At 53.5% G+C, this 17,754-nt stretch overlaps 6 protein-coding genes across 6 annotated transcripts; 3 read left to right on the top strand and 3 right to left on the bottom strand.

The window, feature by feature from the left end:
• Window positions 1-270: 270 nt before the first annotated feature.
• A1O3_07253 (GPI ethanolamine phosphate transferase 1) lies at window positions 271-3,364 on the bottom strand (the record flags this gene model as incomplete). Its single annotated transcript, XM_007737363.1, has 2 exons — window positions 271-1,575; window positions 1,631-3,364. 2 exons carry the CDS (start codon window positions 3,362-3,364, stop codon window positions 271-273), a joined length of 3,039 nt encoding a protein of 1,012 aa, XP_007735553.1.
• A 297-nt stretch (window positions 3,365-3,661) lies between these two features.
• A1O3_07254 (uncharacterized protein) lies at window positions 3,662-5,599 on the bottom strand (the record flags this gene model as incomplete). Its single annotated transcript, XM_007737364.1, has 3 exons — window positions 3,662-5,257; window positions 5,307-5,442; window positions 5,499-5,599. The coding sequence occupies 3 exons, from the start codon at window positions 5,597-5,599 to the stop codon at window positions 3,662-3,664; spliced, it is 1,833 nt and encodes a 610-aa protein (XP_007735554.1).
• A 416-nt stretch (window positions 5,600-6,015) lies between these two features.
• Window positions 6,016-7,680, top strand: A1O3_07255 (uncharacterized protein; the record flags this gene model as incomplete). Its single annotated transcript, XM_007737365.1, has 2 exons — window positions 6,016-7,406; window positions 7,458-7,680. 2 exons carry the CDS (start codon window positions 6,016-6,018, stop codon window positions 7,678-7,680), a joined length of 1,614 nt encoding a protein of 537 aa, XP_007735555.1.
• A 1,876-nt stretch (window positions 7,681-9,556) lies between these two features.
• On the top strand, window positions 9,557-11,497 carry A1O3_07256 (bud emergence protein 1; the record flags this gene model as incomplete). The annotated part of the gene is made up of 3 exons (XM_007737366.1): window positions 9,557-9,562; window positions 9,659-10,516; window positions 10,568-11,497. The coding sequence occupies 3 exons, from the start codon at window positions 9,557-9,559 to the stop codon at window positions 11,495-11,497; spliced, it is 1,794 nt and encodes a 597-aa protein (XP_007735556.1).
• A 1,136-nt stretch (window positions 11,498-12,633) lies between these two features.
• Window positions 12,634-14,145, top strand: A1O3_07257 (uncharacterized protein; the record flags this gene model as incomplete). The annotated part of the gene is made up of 1 exon (XM_007737367.1): window positions 12,634-14,145. One exon carries the CDS (start codon window positions 12,634-12,636, stop codon window positions 14,143-14,145), a length of 1,512 nt encoding a protein of 503 aa, XP_007735557.1.
• Window positions 14,146-15,116: 971 nt separating this feature from the next.
• On the bottom strand, window positions 15,117-16,993 carry A1O3_07258 (uncharacterized protein; the record flags this gene model as incomplete). The annotated part of the gene is made up of 3 exons (XM_007737368.1): window positions 15,117-15,182; window positions 15,284-15,699; window positions 15,760-16,993. The coding sequence occupies 3 exons, from the start codon at window positions 16,991-16,993 to the stop codon at window positions 15,117-15,119; spliced, it is 1,716 nt and encodes a 571-aa protein (XP_007735558.1).
• Between the last annotated feature and the right edge of the window lie 761 nt (window positions 16,994-17,754).

A 17,754-nucleotide genomic window follows, 5' to 3' on the forward strand; every position in this document is an offset into this window, starting at 1 on the left:
GATCAAGGCTAGGTGGAACATCACACTGGCTGGCTTGCATGGAACGCTCTGAGTATCTTCGAGGTACCAGGAGATGAAGGCATTCCATGGGCATTTTATTCACGGAGGTGTTCCTCACGCAAGACTCTTGGCTTGTCGTCGAATAGACACCACACAAAAGGCAATAATATGACCTTGACCACATGCGATTCACTCTGAGTGTGATCTGAGCATTTCTGTACCAAATCGAGGAAGCTGTATAGGCCTGTCCTCCTGAGGACGCGACACAGCCTACTCGATGACGGGCCTTTCGTCCCCAGCCGCTGCTTTTACAGCCCCATTAGCCGCGCCATTTGCTTCGACCCTTATGGCCTTGATACTCTCCACTCCTCCAGCCAATTTGACCCTGTCTTCGTAGGCGTCGACCTCGACGCCCCTGATCAGGGCATGACTAACGCCTTCGAGTCCGGCCACAAATACGCACAGCACACTCCCAATCACGAAGTGGCTGATGGTTGTGCCAATGTCCAGCCAGCTGCCCTCGTCCTTGACCATCCAGAAAAAGTTCAGCGTCATGACATCGCTCACCGCCATGACTGTCATGAACAGCGCCGACGATTGAAGACCGAGTCGGCGGTTGAGGATCCCCAAGGCTGCTGAGATGATCGCAAAGGGAACTAGCAGCTTGTATAAAAGTAGGGCTCCCTGGGAAAAGGGATCGAAGATCGGGATCAGCCTATACACCGCATCTAGACTGAAGCTAGATACCGACGCAATGTTGCCCGTCGAGAAGAACCCTGACTGGAGGAAGAACAGAAAGAACAGGGCGCGTCGGAGATCCGGTAGCGCCAACGTCCGAAAAGTCGTCTCGGGATGAAGGTTGGTCGATTGGGTTGATGTCGATGTGATCGTCACCCCATTTGCGTGTGCCGTAGTGGGAGAAAGATCAGATGGTACCCCCGATGTGGCGTGGACCTGGATAGCATGTTCCAAGCGGACCCAGGCAAGCAAAGTAAAGCAGAATGCAACGTAGAAGAGACCTTCGTAAGAGATTGTCAAGAGGATAAAAGAAGGCGAGAATGTGAGGAAGATGATGACCAAGCGGTGGAGGTAATGCTCGTTCGGTGCGATCCGGTGGACAAAAGGGAGAACGAGGGAGGCCACAAGCACAGACCAGCCAATGACTTGATTGCCCAGGGGGAGCCCCTTCTTTGCCTGAATAGACGCAATGCTTGAACGCGTGACAATGATTGTGAGCAAGATGATGCCAACCTGGACGCCCATAAGGATTCGAGAGACAGCATTGGGTTGAGCATGGGTAGTTTTAGATTTCGACCGGGCCGTGATGTGGTCCTCGAGATACAGGTAGACGAGACCAGCTCCGAACATGAGAAGTCCGCCAGCGCTAATGGTGTTGGCGTCTTCGACCTTGACCACTGGCAGAAGGGTAAAAGTGCTCAGCACCAGGCAGCCAGCCGCCCAGGCAAGCACGAGCATCTTGTTCGTTCCAACAAGTTCCAGTCCGTAAAACAGAGGGGAGAAGGCACCCAGAACATAGCACACGGTAAATACAGTGCGATGGAAGTATGATTGGACCTGAACAAGTAAGCAAACACATTCACGATCATGTTAATCGAGGCTCCAGACTTACCAAAGCTTCCACAACTCCCAAAAACAGAAATGCCTGGATGGCAAGAACTAGCCAATCCGAAGGTTGCTTGACATGGCCAAATAAAACTCTGAACCCAGAGACCAACGCCTTCCTCCGGGCGAACACCTCCTCCCAGAAAAAAACGGGGAAGAATGCATACGCGTAGTATGTCAAGGGTGACTTTTCAAAAATGAAAAAAGAGTACAATGCAATCAAAACGGATGAGAATACCACGGTCGACCCGGTGGTTCTCTCGTCTGGGACTGCCCCATGGAGGACGTGAAGGTCGATAACCGTTGTGACAGCAAAGGTGATCCAGCCCAGGTATCCCACCGTGATAAGAGCTCGAAGGAAAAGCCAGTCATATGTCTGCAGATACCTTAACCCCTGAAGAGTGTGATGGAACAGATCCAAGGACAAATCGATGGCATGTTCGTGCTGACTGTTCTGAATCGCAGTTTCAATGGCAGAGATCCGCTCAGCAACGGAGCTGTTGGCTTTGGAGAAGGGCGGATATGGCTGATAGTGCAGTGAGGTCGATTGCTTCTGCTCTTCCTTGACATTGTACATCTCTAGAACTTCCTTGACGTTGACAAGTGTTGCACTAGCTTTCTCTTGGGTAGTAGCTGCAAGATAAGACAATGGTAGTCTCCCAACCGAATTGACTGGAAATTCTAGCCCGGCCAGATAGGCCATCAGAGCGGCGACATCGGCTTGATCGACATCATGCCGTCGAATGTGATCCAGGCCCCAGTCCGAAGAATACCCATCCTCATGGCCTGGAGCTCTTGAATCAGGATAGACCTCGGGTCGGGCAACACCAGCACCCCAGGCAATCAAGGGAGTCCTCGTATTGTCAGGATGACCGTCCCCGTGGCTTCCCCAGTCACTCATCCCGTGGTCAGCTGTAAACACGTACGATGTCTCCCCATCAGAATAAAAATTGTCAATCAGATTTGTAATCTCTTCAACTCCCTTGTCCACAACCTTGATGTTATGCAAATACTCTTTTGAATAGGGTCGGTAAGAATGGCCAGTCGTGTCCAGACCAAGCAGATGCAGAAAAAAGACGATCTTGTCCTCTCGTAGCAGAGTGTTTAAAGTCGAATTTGTGCTGGCAGAATGGAACAGTGCCTTGACATTGTCGAACACCCAGGTGTCCAGCTTCGTCGCGTCTTGTGTGAAGTCCTCAAACTCTTCGCCATACTGATCTGCGTCCACACGACCCGGTACCGCTCCTTCCTTGAACATTGGCAGGATGTCAGGACTGCCCCAACTCCACGTATGGCGACTGCGGTTGAAGACACTGTCGAAATCCACCGGGTTCAGTTTCCAGCCAGTCGTAACCGCCGAGACGTCTTCATACAGGCCGGCTATGAGGGCGACATGACCAGGCCGTGACTCTGTGGGTACCCGGGTATGCGAAACCCCAAAGGTACCGTGCTCGAGCACTCGGGATCGCAGGAAAGGAGCGAGGGGTCGAGGGGTCAAATCGGCGTTGGCAGGGTCCGCAGGCGACGGGTCTGGGAAGAATTGGAACGCTTTGTCCGCGCGCAGTCCGTCACCGACAAATAATACAAGTCTCCTTGACGGTGGACGGGCCTGTTCGACTTTGTACGGTTTCATGCCATGGACTATGGGGCTGACGAAGTAAATATCGAAGATGGAATAAACATAGACCAGGTGAAAGATGACGGCGAGGGCAAGGAAGCCACCCCGTCCTAGCCTTGCCATACTTGCCCAGTATTAGTTGAAAGAGTGACTTGGGTCGGACAATCCCATCGTACCGTTCGCATATGTATTAGAGGACAATACCTCCTGTCGCTACAACCCCCGACCAGTGTCGGGGTTCAGGAGTCCCCGATCCCTGAAAGGGCAAGTGCGCCGAGTCGCGTCGTCCTGCCCACCTGCAAGTTCTCCACTGCGCGAAAGTGTCAGAGCCTTGTGGCCTTGTGGTGGCCCATTGGAGTCAATACGAGAACACTAGGAAGAAAGACCACTGGATCAGTGGCGTAGGACGTTCAGAAGCATCTATTCATCCTCAAGCAAGAAGTTTAACCAGAACTTGAGCCCTTCAACTCCCTCCTCTCGACACAGCGCCCCTCTCTCCTCCGCCATCTCGAGCTCCTCGGTGGCGACCCCAAGGCTCCAACCAAATCGTGCGGCTGCCTGTTGCGCCGTAACTCCAAAGCCATAGGTAGCCCATTCCCAAGTTGGCGTTTCGTCAACCTCAGCCACCCTCAAGGAGTTCAGCCACACTTTGATCTGGCTTACTGTCTTCTCGTCACTTGCGTCGCGTCGTTGCACGACTAGGAGACCACTCTTGAACCTTCGCAGCTTGACCGGAAGCCCAAGCTTTTCCCATGTTTCGGCGGCTTTGCGAAAATCTGTAGGGCTAACCAATTCGACCCCATTTTGACTCCTGTTGAACATCGCCCATAGGTCAACGAGGCTCATGGTGCCCCCTTGGCGTCGGAGGATTCCTCGTCGATCGTCTGTAGCATATTCAGCCAGATTTCGTGCAAGCTCAGAGATGTAGAGCGAAGTTGAACTGTCTCCGAGCACATCTTTTGTTGTAACCATCCCTAGTGCAGCCGCTGATTGAGAAAGCACAACATCAGAAGAGGGGCCCGAGAAGCCTAAGCCTGAATTCGATTCTACTGCGAACCTCTCAGCGAGCGCGACAACGTCTTTTGCCGAAGCCATCAAGGCCTCCAGGTCTGCGAATGCATTCCCTAAAACTGTCTCGTTGATCTTCCGAGTTTGCAGGCCACGTTGTTCCAGCCCAGCAATCCCGACAGACACCGGTCGTGATACAGACGCTGGTGTAATGTTTGCCATATCAAGGGGGGTTGGCGGATGGTCAACACCTCCTCGCGGGATGGGCGGGGCGTTTTGTAGCAGCCACTTCCGCTGTATCATTGCATTCTTTAACCGGTCATAGAAGATTCTATCGCCGCCATTCCGGAAAGAGAACTTCACGCTGGGAGGATCCCCCCCTTCCTCCAAAGTGAGGCCGGATATTTCGGGTCCTGGAGATCCAGCTCGTGCGAGTGAGTCCTCAAATTCCACTCTCTGGAGAAGGTTCGGCGTGGGAAGTGGCGCAGAACACATTTCACAGATACGCATCCCTGGATAATTGTGAAATGTACAACGAGGACAAGGGATGGTATCCGAGGTATTGCTATCGTCGTAGGACTGGTGTAGCCCAGTTGCGGAGTCTGGCACTGATCCCGCCCCGGATGAGGGCAAGCTCTCCGGTAAGTGCTTAGCATTTGCAGCAATGGCCGCCTTGAGGACAGTAGCAAAAGGGGGCTTGATACCACAAGCAAGGCAGGGCGGCAGTGGGAAGGCCTCCGTGGCAATTGTAGGGTCGAAATTAGACGGCACGGGATTGGAAAAAGAGCAGATGGGACAAACCCAAGTCCCAATGACTACAGGCAGATCTGCTGGTGAGACTGCCGACGGTCGGAACGGGCTGCTCGAGCGAGAAGAAGGAGAGGACGCGGAGGTCACCCTTTGAAATGCTGGAGACTGAGGAACAGCTGACTTGCTGACAGAGCCGAAGCCACGCTTGATCGGCTTAGGGTACAATGTTATTTTGGCCGATGATTTCAGGAAGCCTGGCTGAATCGACTGGGTTAATTGGGATTTGACTATGTGAGGGGCAAAATACCTGATGTTCATGACGCTCGACGTCTTTGAGGTCAATGGCCCACGAGTTGGCTCGTGGATCGGCATCATCAACATAACAAGCTCGGTGAGAGGTCAAGTAGGCATGACCTTTTTGGCAGGAGGCGATCTTGTATTTCCTAGCAAGCAGTGAGATTCTGCCTGATAAAAAAGAATGATAGAAGCCAATGCTGACCCTTCGTAAAGGCCCACCCCGTCTTGAACCACGAGCAGTGTCTCATCTTGGGAGAGGGTTGGGCGGCAGCCAGCAGTTAAATCTGGCTTTTTGAGGAACATCCGGCCTTTGGTGGAGGCTGCATATCATCTTCGAGCAGAGATCAGGATACAGCTAAGAATATTTCCTACTGTACTAGGATTGCAGATAGCCCGACATGGTCGATGATGAGTGGGACATGTCCAGAAGGACAATGTGGTATGGTATGTGGTTGACCATTTGGCGCTTGGGTGGCAGATGTTTGTCTCCGTATCCATATACCGCTGCTACTACTACGGCGGATCTTATGGTCATTTTGTAACCGATGGGATATAACCAAAAAATCGCTCACGTGACTAGAGTAGCTATTTCTTGGCTCGGCTTTTCCTGGAATCGTCTGTTAACCGCGCCTCAGCGATGCGTAGCACACACACACCATCTTTCCTGTGCTCTGTCCTGTCTTCTCAACTTCACAACGACTCCTTTTGCAAGCGCCGTCATGTATTCAAGTTCTTCGGCTCCCGGCCACCCTCCGTGGCAGGCTCAATCGTCTTACTCGTCCAACCAGAATGCTTACATACAAGTTCCAGCCCGTCAAACGTTTGGTGCGCAACCGCCTCTTCCTCCACCGCCGACCTACTTTCCGCCTCAGCATTACATGGCATCGCCGCCTACAAACACTCCTCCGCCGCCATTGGCCCCCCCTGCTAAGAAGAAGATGAACTGGTCTCCGGATGTTCGTGACTACGTCAACCGATCATTTGCCCAGACCACGGCACTTCCGGGAATCACGAAGGAGCATATTGAAGCAAAGCTCAAAGAAATAATCACGGAGGCCACACAAAGCGGGAGACTCGACACAATTAATTGGAAAGAGCTGCCACTCCCCCAGCAGCTGATCCAGGAGGACCGAAACCGTGCTCTTCTTGCCCCTGTACCCCCTCCATATTATGTTCCCGCTGTCCCTGCCTCGGCTCCGTCTACGACCACATATCAGCCTCACCCTGACGCTCCCCGTAAGCGTAAATCCACCGAGCTTTCCAAAGAGGCCGGAGATGCCACGGCTCCACCACCTTGGAGAACAAGTGCGCAGTCATCTGGACCACTGGCAGACCGAGTTTCCTTCGCCCCGTCTGATAAACGGCCCAAGCTCGACATGACCACATCCGTAAGTAAATCAAGTGCAAGCCTGGAATCCCGCAGACGCCGGTTTGAGGACTCACGTGCCGGATCCAATTCCCCACGTACACAAGAATCATCACGAGGAGCTTCACCAGAGGCGAAGGTGACCGGACCGATCGTGGGCCGCTGCCAAAAGCTTGAGAAGAATTATTTCAGATTGACCTCGGCACCCAATCCCGACGATGTTCGGCCCCTGGAGGTCTTACGCAAGACGCTGGAACTGCTCAAAAAGAAGTGGCGCAGTGACGGCAATTATGTCTATATTTGCGACCAGTTCAAGTCATTACGGCAAGATTTGACCGTGCAACATATCAAGAACGAATTCACCACAAGCGTTTACGAATATCATGCTCGAATCGCGTTAGAAAGGGGTGACCTGGGTGAGTATAACCAATGCCAGACACAGCTTCGGGAGCTGTACAAGCAGAATCTTGGTGGTCACCCTGTGGAATTCAAGGCATATCGTATCCTCTATTTTATCCACACATGCAACCAGACTGACATGAATGATGTGCTCTCTGATCTAACCCCCGCAGACAAGAAGGAACCCGCGATCAAACATGCCCTGGAGGTGCGCTCTGCCCTTGCTCTTGGGAACTACCACAAATTCTTCAAGTTATATCTTACTGTCCCGGACATGGGAGCGTACTTGATGGATATGTTTGTAGAACGCGAGAGATTAGCAGCACTAGCGTGTTTGTGCAAAGCGTGGGTTCGCCGGTTTTACCCCATGCGAGGTCTGTAGCTAATGTTGAACAGGTATAAACCCGATGTCCGATTGCGTTTTGTCACCGAAGAACTCGGGTTTGAATCGGATGAAGAAGCCTGCCAATTCCTTCTCGATCATGCACCCGAAGACTCGTCGCATCTTCTTGAAGAACGCGAAGGCGACGTTCGCTTTCTAACCGGCAAGGTCGGATCGATCTTCCAAAATGCGAAAACAAGAGCCTTCGGGCTGGTCGACATCAAGGGCCAGATTTGAGATATCCCATTCCACTGCTTTGCTCCGTTCCTTGGCCGCCCCGAAACCCCTTATTTCTGTGGATCACCCAGGCGGTAATGGCCCTGCTCCAACATTTACTTCTGGTCCTCTTTTCATCGAGTTATTTCAGCGTTTTGGACATTTTCTTCTGCATCACCGATGGTCGACGAAATGTGTTATTTCAGCCGCGACGATCCAAGGCACTGTGGGAGTGGAAAGTGCAATCTCAATCTCTCATGGCGCGCATAGCATACCGAAAGTGGAAAGCAACCGTGTGCTGGATCTGGGAAAACACTCAAAAGATCTACGGGTGTCAGCCCGGCGATCTTTGTACGTAGCGCAGGAGTTCAAGGTTCAAGGAGACGGATGAGTCGGGACACTTGGCTCTGGAAGTACATAGCTGCCATGGAAGAATGTACAGTTTCCAGGGTAGAGATTTTCCATGACCATGGGTGCCAGCAAGACCTACAGTACCTGGTATTCCCTCCGGAGCCGATCTTTTATCAATTCGACCTGTGTCAAGGACTGTCACTGTGCGACCATTATTTCTTGACTCTGGTCGGTGCCTTGTTGATTTTGCATTCAGCCGAATTGGAGCTGCAGTTGTGTCAATCATAGAGCTGTCTGAACAATTGAGATGAGGAAGCGAAGGATGGATCAGACGTGGCGCCTAAGCTAATGAACCAAAGGTCTTGCAACAGCTGGTCCTGCAACAACCCTATCCAATCAGTCTAGTATTCTACCGAGAGCAATCTTGTGGTGAGTCGGGACTGTAGCGAACGGCACAGACAGTCATTTGAGAGCATCGTTTCGTCGAGGCCATAGCGTGATGATAATACTGCAGTAGCATTGTGGGGAGAATGAGTGTGAAACTCAGCCTGCATGTGTTTCATTTTGGCAGGCACCTAGCAGGGATGCCCAGAAGGCTGACCGGATGCATGAGGTTGGACGACAGATTGTCAGATCCACGCCCAATGTCGGATGCGGCCGGAATTTGTCGGTCGCCTGTTTAAAAGAAGGCTGCGCATGGAACGACGTACTAGGTAGCACGCTTCTTCCGTCGGGTGGCTCGAGCACATCGCGTTGTTGTGAAAGAGATCTCGGTAAACAAAGACTGACGCGCGACCAAGGTGAAAATGGAGGGAGGGGTTCGACCGCACACGGGGATGGAGGATGGAGTACCGAGTAGCCAGCACAAAGCTAGGTCGGAGCTGGCCGTCATGGACCTAGTCAGAGGCACAGACGGGTCAATAAGCGAGAGTTTATGGTCTGTGGTGCCAGCCTACCTCCTCCTACCTACCCAGGACGTAGGATGTGCAGTCGGGCTTCAGAAGATGATGGGATGGAAGGCTGTGGATATCAGGTACAAGTATCCGTACGTACCTAGCAATATTAGGGAGCACCAGTAGTTGCAGTACGGAGTGTGCAGTAATGGCCTACCAGGTATTAAATGAGGGACAACTCCTTGTTCACTGCTTGGGGGCCGTCAGTATTTGGTTGCAGGCTGCTGCACCTTCAGCCAGTAATTAGTCGATCTTGGGTTCGACCCCAGAATCCCTGTCCTTGTCACTTTGTGCCCTCTTCCTTTGCCGCCGCCCTTGTCCCAGTTCCTTGAGACACACGTTTTGTCTACAATCTCCCTCCTCTGTCGACCGAAAACGGAGTGTACGCCCTGGACGCCGTCCTTAATCTATCGCCGTGACGCGAAACAGCGTCCTCCGAGAGGTCCTTTCGGATCGGAATTGGCCAGCGCCGGGCAAGCTATCGAGCAGTCTTGTTTCATCCTGCGGCTGCATATGCGCCCCATCTAGAACCAACAAAAAACCTCCTGCGTCGAAGTTCGCTCATGCCACTGCGGGGCTCATCAAATGCGACAATGAAGGTATGTCCACTCCTGTCTTTCGCATGTTCGTGTTCGCATGCGCATACGGACTCTATGAAAGGAATGGTTGGTGTCTTACGCAGTCGATCTATCTAGGCCATTCGCCGATCTCTCAAGGGCGACAAGGAGCCCAAGCATGCCCCGAGCCTGTCGATTACGCCAAAGACGATCCAGGCCCTCCCGCCCAAGAAAGTCATCAAGGCCCTTTACGACTACCGGCCGCAGAACGGGAATGGACAAGAGCTGGCCTTTCACAAGGGGGATTTCTTTCACGTCCTGAGTCGGGAAGATGATACCGAGTGGTACGAGGCGTGCAATCCGCTCATCCCATCTGCTAGAGGTCTCGTGCCCGTCGCATTCTTCGAAGTCGTGGGCAAACAACAGCGACAAAGCGGAAATTCCCTTTCGTCGCCTGGGGAGAAACCAGACGGCCACGATTCCGGATTCTCCGAGCAAGGCTCGACCAACTCTGGCCACACACGGTCCGAGTCAACCGCCACCACTAGACCCGCTGCGCATCAGAGAGGAGCTAGTATGACGGCAAGGAGTCCTGGGGCCATGGTGTATGGGGTGGTACTGTATGATTTCAACGCCGAGAGGGCAGACGAGCTTGACGCCAAAGCCGGAGAAGCAATCATTGTCGTGGCCCAGTCCAATCCAGAGTGGTTCGTTGCGAAGCCGATAGGGCGGTTGGGAGGACCTGGATTGATTCCTGTGTCGTTTATCGACATCAAAGACACCGCCACCATGCAATCGGTACCAGACCCTCTCGAGGCCGTCCGCAAGGCTGGCGTTCCCAGAGTGGAAGAATGGAAGAAGTTTGCGGCCGAATACAAGAACAGCAGCATCACCCTGGGCAAATTCGACAGTCCTCAAGCTCAGCTATCTGCCGACATGGCTCGAATGAGTTTGCAGAACGCTGGTTCGCAGCAGTCACTGTCCAGCAACAACTACGTGAGTGACAGCAGGTTTTTCTTGATGGCGGATGCGTACTGATTGACGAAGGACTCGCAACAGACAGGCCCACGAACGTCACAACAATCGCAGATTCCCCTTGCCCCCATCAGTGCCTCGGTTCCGAGATATTGCTTCGACAACGATATGTATTGGTACATCATAGAATGCCAAATGGAAGATGGGCGGTGGTGGGAACTGTCGCGCTATTATGCCGACTTTTACGACTTCCAGATCGCGCTGCTGGAAATGTTTCCCGAAGAAGCCGGTAACAAGGGCAAGCCTCGCACACTGCCTTTTATGCCGGGACCCGTGGCCCATGTGACGGATGCAATCTCGAATGGACGCCGCCAAAACCTCGACGAGTATATCAAGAAAATTCTAGACATGCCACCGCACATCTCCAAGAGCATGCTTGTGAGGAACTTGTTTAAACCGAGGGCAAATCAAGACTTTGAGATAGATCCGAATGCTCTGGGAGAAGACTATCGGCTATCTGGAGGATCACAGCAATCGTTGCAACCGGCTTCTCGGGCGTCTTCCAACCCACAGCAGCCTGGGACGGGTTATGGTGGGATGCCACCTCCGGGGACTCGGGCGTCACAACAACGGTCTCAGATCCCAATGTCAGCTGGGGTGGGAATGGGGTTGGGAGGGCCGCCTTTCCTACACTCTCAGGCTAGTAACTTGACGCAGGCATCCACCTCTTCAAGCATGAAGGCCGCGAATGCCGGTGGAGTGATGAAGGTGAAGGTGTTCTTCCAGGACGATATCATTGCGATCCGAGTGCCGCAGGATATTTTGTTCTTGCAGTTGAAGGACAAGCTCATGGAACGGTTGAAGGTGAATGACGACTTTGTGATTCAGTACAAGGATGAAGCGACGAACAGCCTGCTCAGCCTGGAGAATGACGACAATCTGGACGTGGCGCTGCAGCGGAACCCGAAGCTGACCTTGTACGTCAACTTTGCTGCCGGTTGAAAGGCGCGGCCGCTGGCGTGTATCGAAACAATGCTGGTCGATAGACTAGACCGCTGGAACGGGCACTCGAACGAGCACTGGGCCAGCTGCCGCGGTACTCCTGGGGCTCGGAACACAAAGGCGGAAACGAGGGCAGAGTGATGAGATGCTGATGAGCTGCTGATGAGCTATGTGTTTACGCGGTGACGTTCGGCGCACTGGGGGTTTCGGAACTTGGGAAGAGCCATTCCTCTCGACCAGCGGTTCTCACAAAAGTTGTGGGAGGGTGTAGGGGAGGCGAAATCGGGCTGGGCCGGCTCACATCATTTTGGAGGGTCTTTTCTGCGAAGAATTTGCTGGATGAGCAGGAAAGGGATGGCAGCATGGCATTGCATGGCATGGCATGGCCGTTGGTTCAACACAGAGATGCACTGCAGTTTGAGCAGACAGAAGACAGAAAGCGAGGGCTGTAGAAACTGCGCTTTATAATGGAAGACTGGTACCGCCTTGCCCATACTGTGATCGATCCATCCTGTATACTGTACAGTGTATGCTGTATATTGCGTCCTCTGTCCTCCGTATTCATCATGGCCGGCAATTTATTATGCCCCGTCCCCCAAATCTCGACATCTCCACCCTCCGAAAAGCGGCGCCGACTCCCACTCCAGCTTCATCTTCATGCGCTGCTCACTGCACATTCCTACCATTTCGTACCTTCGTCGTCGTTGTCGTGTTGTCGTTTCTTCGTTTCTCCAGCCTTGTTTCCTTTAGCGTCAAGGGCGCCTGCACCATGAAGGCCACTGTGCATCCTGTCCACAATGCCTTTCAAGCCTATATCAGGGCCGTTGTTTCTGACTTTGGCGCCATTCAACCGCTCCGACAAACGATATGTGCTGACTGCTTGAGAACATATCGGTCTGGCCACCACCGCCAACTGCGGCCAACACAGATAGCTGCGCAAGTGGACCTCAGTCGCCGGGGCCGAGGCTTGCACACTCTGCAGCACCACCACCACTTCGACGCACACCGCTTGGGTCGTGCAAATGCCGCGTCGGTTCGGCGGGTGTCGAAACGCCAGCTCGCCACTGTGAGCGACGTCGCCAACAGAGGACCTCTGGAAGAGTATGATGAACGGGTACACACGGGCAGGTTGAGGGATGATCAGCATCAAAGAGGTGAGCATCCCGGCGAGTAGCCAGCCGCTGAAGGCGCAGGCGCGGGTACCACCTGTGCGGGTTGGGCTCGTGCTGATACCAAAGACGAAACTAGGCCTGGTGGAACACTTACAAGACCTCCACGAAACGCTCAAGGACTATGAGCCTCCGAAAGTCAGCCACCCAGATGTCAAGGATCTGCACCCTCCCAAGAAATCGCTGCTAGGATCCTTCTTCGGCGGGGGCAAAAAGAAGAAGGTGATCAATGAGTTACCTCCCAACCTGCCCAAGGGGCTCTACATGTATGGAGACGTCGGGTCGGGCAAGACGATGTTGATGGATCTTTTCTACGATACTCTGCCACCGAACATCGCGACAAAGACACGCATCCATTTCCACAATTTCATGCAAGACGTCCACAAACGGCTACACAAGGTCCGGATGCAGTATGGCAACGATTTCGACGCAGTGCCGTTCGTGGCGGCCGACATCGCCGAGACAGCGACGGTGCTCTGTTTCGACGAATTCCAATGCACCGATGTGGCCGACGCCATGATTCTTCGCCGGCTGCTAGAATCGCTCATGTCGCACGGCGTTGTGCTGGTCACCACCTCCAACCGACATCCGGACGACCTGTACAAGAACGGGATCCAACGGCAATCCTTCATTCCGTGCATCAACCTGCTCAAGAAACAACTCAAGGTCATCAATCTGGACTCGTCAACCGACTATCGCAAACTCCCTCGCCCACCGTCTGGGGTATACCACCACCCCCTAGACCGGGCGGCCGTGTCGCACGCCAACAAATGGTTCCACTTCTTGGGTGATCCCGAACATGACCCTCCTCACCCGACGACCATCACGGTCTGGGGACGAGACGTTGAGGTTCCGTTGGTGTCCGGGCGATGCGCCAAGTTCACGTTCCACGACTTGATCGGCCGGGCGACAGGAGCGGCAGACTACATCGAGATGATGCGCCACTTTGACGCGTTTGTCGTGACGGACGTGCCGTCGATGACGCACCGCGAACGGGACTGGGCACGGCGGTTCATCACCTTCATTGACGCCGTGTACGAGTCGCATGCGAAATTGGTGCTCACCACCGCGCTCCCGCTGTCGCAGCTGTTCATGTCCAAGGCCGAGCTGGAAGATTCGCTGGGGAAGGTGACCAAGAGCGTCGCGAACCCAAAGGTCTCGTCTAACCGCAGCGACGAGAAAGTGTCGGACCATGCCAAAGCCATCGACCCGGATGGCGAAGGCGAAGGCGCCGATGTCGACGATGTCATGCGCAACCTGATGGACGACCTAGGCATGAGTATGAGCATGCTCAAGCAGAGCAGTCTCTTTAGTGGAGACGAGGAGCGCTTTGCCTTTGCCCGGGCCCTGAGCCGGCTGAGCGAGATGGGCAGTCAGGAGTGGATCGAGAGAGGTCTGGGGCTGGAGAAGCGTGGTGGGTTGGGCGAGCGAGAGGGTTGGCAGAGGGTCCGGTCGAGGTGGAGGGAGGATAGTTTGTGAGTGATACATACATTGCTACTCTGTGAAGTGATATATACATTACTACGGAGCATGACTACCCGTCCGTAAGTAGGCTATTGTTGCCTGTGAATTGAAACAAGCAAGAAAGACAACTTCTTCCATTGACGAGCCAACAGACGGGACGGACCCTCCAAATACCATGACACGTCTCATTGAGGGCCTGCGCAGGAGTCCTTCCATCATTCACTGGCGGCTGTGTTCTTGTTTCTGTTCCCGTTCGTTCCGCTACAGTCAATGAGCACTTGACTCGCACAGGCTCAGCTCACACACTCTGTACTGCAATCAGCCAAGTCAGGCTTGTGGTGTTTGATTGGTCCAAGGCCAGTGTTGAGGTCGGCCTCGCCTGGGGTACATATACATACATACATACATACATACATACATACATACATACATACATACATATATACATTACATGTAATTAATTAGTTGTAATGGCAACGAACTCGACGCGTCCAATTCACAAGAGTTAACTATATCTGGGTGTCTAAGTGTCTGAGAGAGAGTGGGCATGGGCATGGCATGATGAGTTTGACTTGACTTCCTGTTGTAACAATGTCTGTCTTGACTCCGGAGACTTGACCAGGCTAGCATGGCAGACATGGCAGGCAGTGTTCCTTCCAAACGTGCTATGTATCGCCAACTCGTTCAGTTCTAGTCCAGTCCAGTCCAGTCCAGTCCAGTCCGTTCCATTCCATTCCAACCCAGATCGTTCATCTCGTGTGGGAAAACCAGCAAGGAAGAAGTGTAGGCCTCCCCCGGTTGGCCTCGGTCACTCGTTCGTCGCGCAAGGAGACACCCGCAGAGATCCTGCGCTGAACATTGTAAACTTCTCGTGTATGCACTTGTCCGCCTGAAACTGCAATGCACAGTAGCATCGCAAAAGACGCCGCTGACCCTGACCCTGACCCTGACCCTGACCCTGACCCTGCCGTTTTCAGTGCAAAGGTCTACAGCTCTTCCTGCAGTTCTCGGATCTTGTAGTAGATCTCTTTCAAAGCATCTTCTTTTCCGACCTGCGGGGAGAGAACGTATGTCAGATACCAATCGGTGCCGTACATCTTGGGAAAAGTAATACTGCAAAGAGAAGAACTGTTATGCTTCAGTCGGCGCTTACCTTGATCTGGAAAAACGTGGGTTTTCCCTCCTCTAGCCCGGTCAGATGCATCGTCTTTCCACTGGGTTCCTGTCCATCGTGTGTGCCCACGGTCATGTCTTTGAACACAGGCGTGTTCAGAACAACCCGATGCACTCCATCCGTTCGCATGATCAGACGAGCTCTGCGCTCAACCGTGGAAAAAGCCGCCTGGCCACCCGATTCGACGTCCTCTTCTTCGCTCTCCTTGGGATTGCTCCCGGTCTCACTGTCGTCGTTTTCGGCCTCGGCCTCGGCCTCTCCGTCAATTGATTTGCTTTCGTAACGAATGTTGACCTTCAACACTCCGACGCCACGTTCCTTCCACTCCTTATCAAAGTGGTACAGCTTCGCTCGGCACTGGAAGATGGTCTCCTCTCCTTCTTCGCCCGTTTCCACTGTAGCTGCGTCAGTTTCCTTCCGCCTCCGGAGATTCCTAAAATGTGAAACAAACTCACGCTCTTGCTGCTTGAACCGGGGATCTTGTTGCCCATCTTCCTCGGTCTTTTCTCTCTCTTCATCCTCCCCGCCGTCCTCACTCCCGTCTTCGTCATCTTGGGTGGAGGATCCGAATGGCTTGGGTTTCCCAAACGAGCTGGCTGCTCCTGCTGGACCTGCAAAGGTCGACAATCCGCTACTGAATGGTTTGGGGGTTCCGAAGCCGCTCGCGGCTCCACCAAACCCGCTGACAGAACCAAACCCTCCGGCTGAGCCAAACCCAGAAACAGGTTTAGTTGCAAAGGGTGAAGGGCCACCGAGGCCAGTGGAGGATGATCCGAAGCCACTTTGTCCGCCGACACCGCCGAAACCTCCAGAGGGTTTGGCGCTGGAACCGACCAATCCGAATGGCGACTTCTCCGACGATGCGAAAGCTGACAGGCCAGATGAAGCGAAAGCCGAGTTGGATGTGGGGTTTCCGGGCGACGATATGGTTTCTGTCTCCTTGGATGGCGACTTGGGAGACTTGAAACTGCTGAATGGGGACGCAGTTGAAGCGTTAGCAAAGCCGGATGATGGTGGGAGTTGTAAATTTGGCTGCTGTTCCTCTGACATTTTCGTAGCATTGGAAATATTAGCTTTCGCATCTGTAGCGCCAGCAACATCTTCAGCGTCGGGTTTGGCTGTTGGATCTTTGGTGTCTGTGGTAGTAGACCCGCCGCTCTCTTCTTCCTTTTGACGAGCCGCGACCAAGACCCCCGGTCCACCAGGAGATTGTTGTGCCTCTGCGTCACTCTCTTCCTGAACCGGGCTCGCAATCTCTTCCAGTTTCTCGAGTCCTTGCAAAGGGTCATCTCCGGAGACCTCTCTTGACCTCATTCTCTTGTGTTGGCCCTTCTTTGGCAACGGAGGACCCCCATTTTCCACGCCAGCACCAGAATCTTCGGTCTGCAGATCTTCAAAGGATCGCTTTTTCGAGGGCCGCCCGCGGGATCCATCCTCGACATGGGGTTCTGGAACAGACTCTGCGTTGACTGATTCTCTTAGAGGATGGTCACCAGCCGGACCGCTCTCACCAGCCTTGCCTCTGAAGGATTGTGAGAGTCCGGCGATGGATGTTTTCTTCAATTTTTCTCTCGCTGTTCGTTCCCCGCCCTCACCGTCGGAGCTGCCGTCTTGAGGCGTTTGGTCGTGAATGTCTTCCGCATGCTCAAGGGTCTGGGCAGTCCTCTCTGCGCCGTTTGATGAAGCCATATTACCGGTGAACGTCGCCCGCGAGGCCTACGTAGTGGGTGTGGCCTTCTAGCAACACCTGATCAGGAAGTTCCTTGGAATATTTAGGGCCTTGGATCGAATCAGAGATGCCGCTCATTCAAGGGTTTTCATCGGTCGAGACGTCGGGCTCTCGTAGTAGGAGGGGTGGGCTCTGACTTTGAAGCCTGTGGACTCACCACAGCGCAGATGTATGTCCTCGCTTCTTGGATGGCTTTGCGACAGAGGACTTCTTCGATCCTGCGCCACTGTGGTTTGATTTAACCTCCTATATCTCCTATCTTTATTGTGCTTGTATCGATGCAAGGATGTAGGGCGTGTGGATGGATTGGCTCGGCTTGCAGTGATTGCTGCAAGGACTCGAGACGACGCTGGGAATGGGTGGAGGAAGTGTGACTGAAACCACAGTGTGGTGTTATGGCGTGTCACTTCGGCGGAGTGCTGGCGAACCGGACGTGATCGAGGCCCGCTGAGCAAGGCTGGGTTTGTTGAGAGTCACCTTGGACAAAGGCGATGGGATGGCAGGTCGAGGAACAACGCAATGCCCACGACTAGGTAATTAAATGATAATAATGAAGATGCGCCCTCCCTCAGGCTCCGCACTGTCACGACCACCAATCCGCCCCACCGTCATTGAGCAGTGCATACACACAGCATTATGTAGCATGTCGTCTCACAACATGAAGACAGGATGTCTAACCCTTCCAGACAATGGGACAGGCCTGCTATGGCTCTGAATCTCC

Source organism: Capronia epimyces, assembly GCF_000585565.1.
Source record: "Capronia epimyces CBS 606.96 chromosome Unknown aczIQ-supercont1.6, whole genome shotgun sequence".
Lineage (NCBI taxonomy): Eukaryota > Fungi > Ascomycota > Eurotiomycetes > Chaetothyriales > Herpotrichiellaceae > Capronia > Capronia epimyces.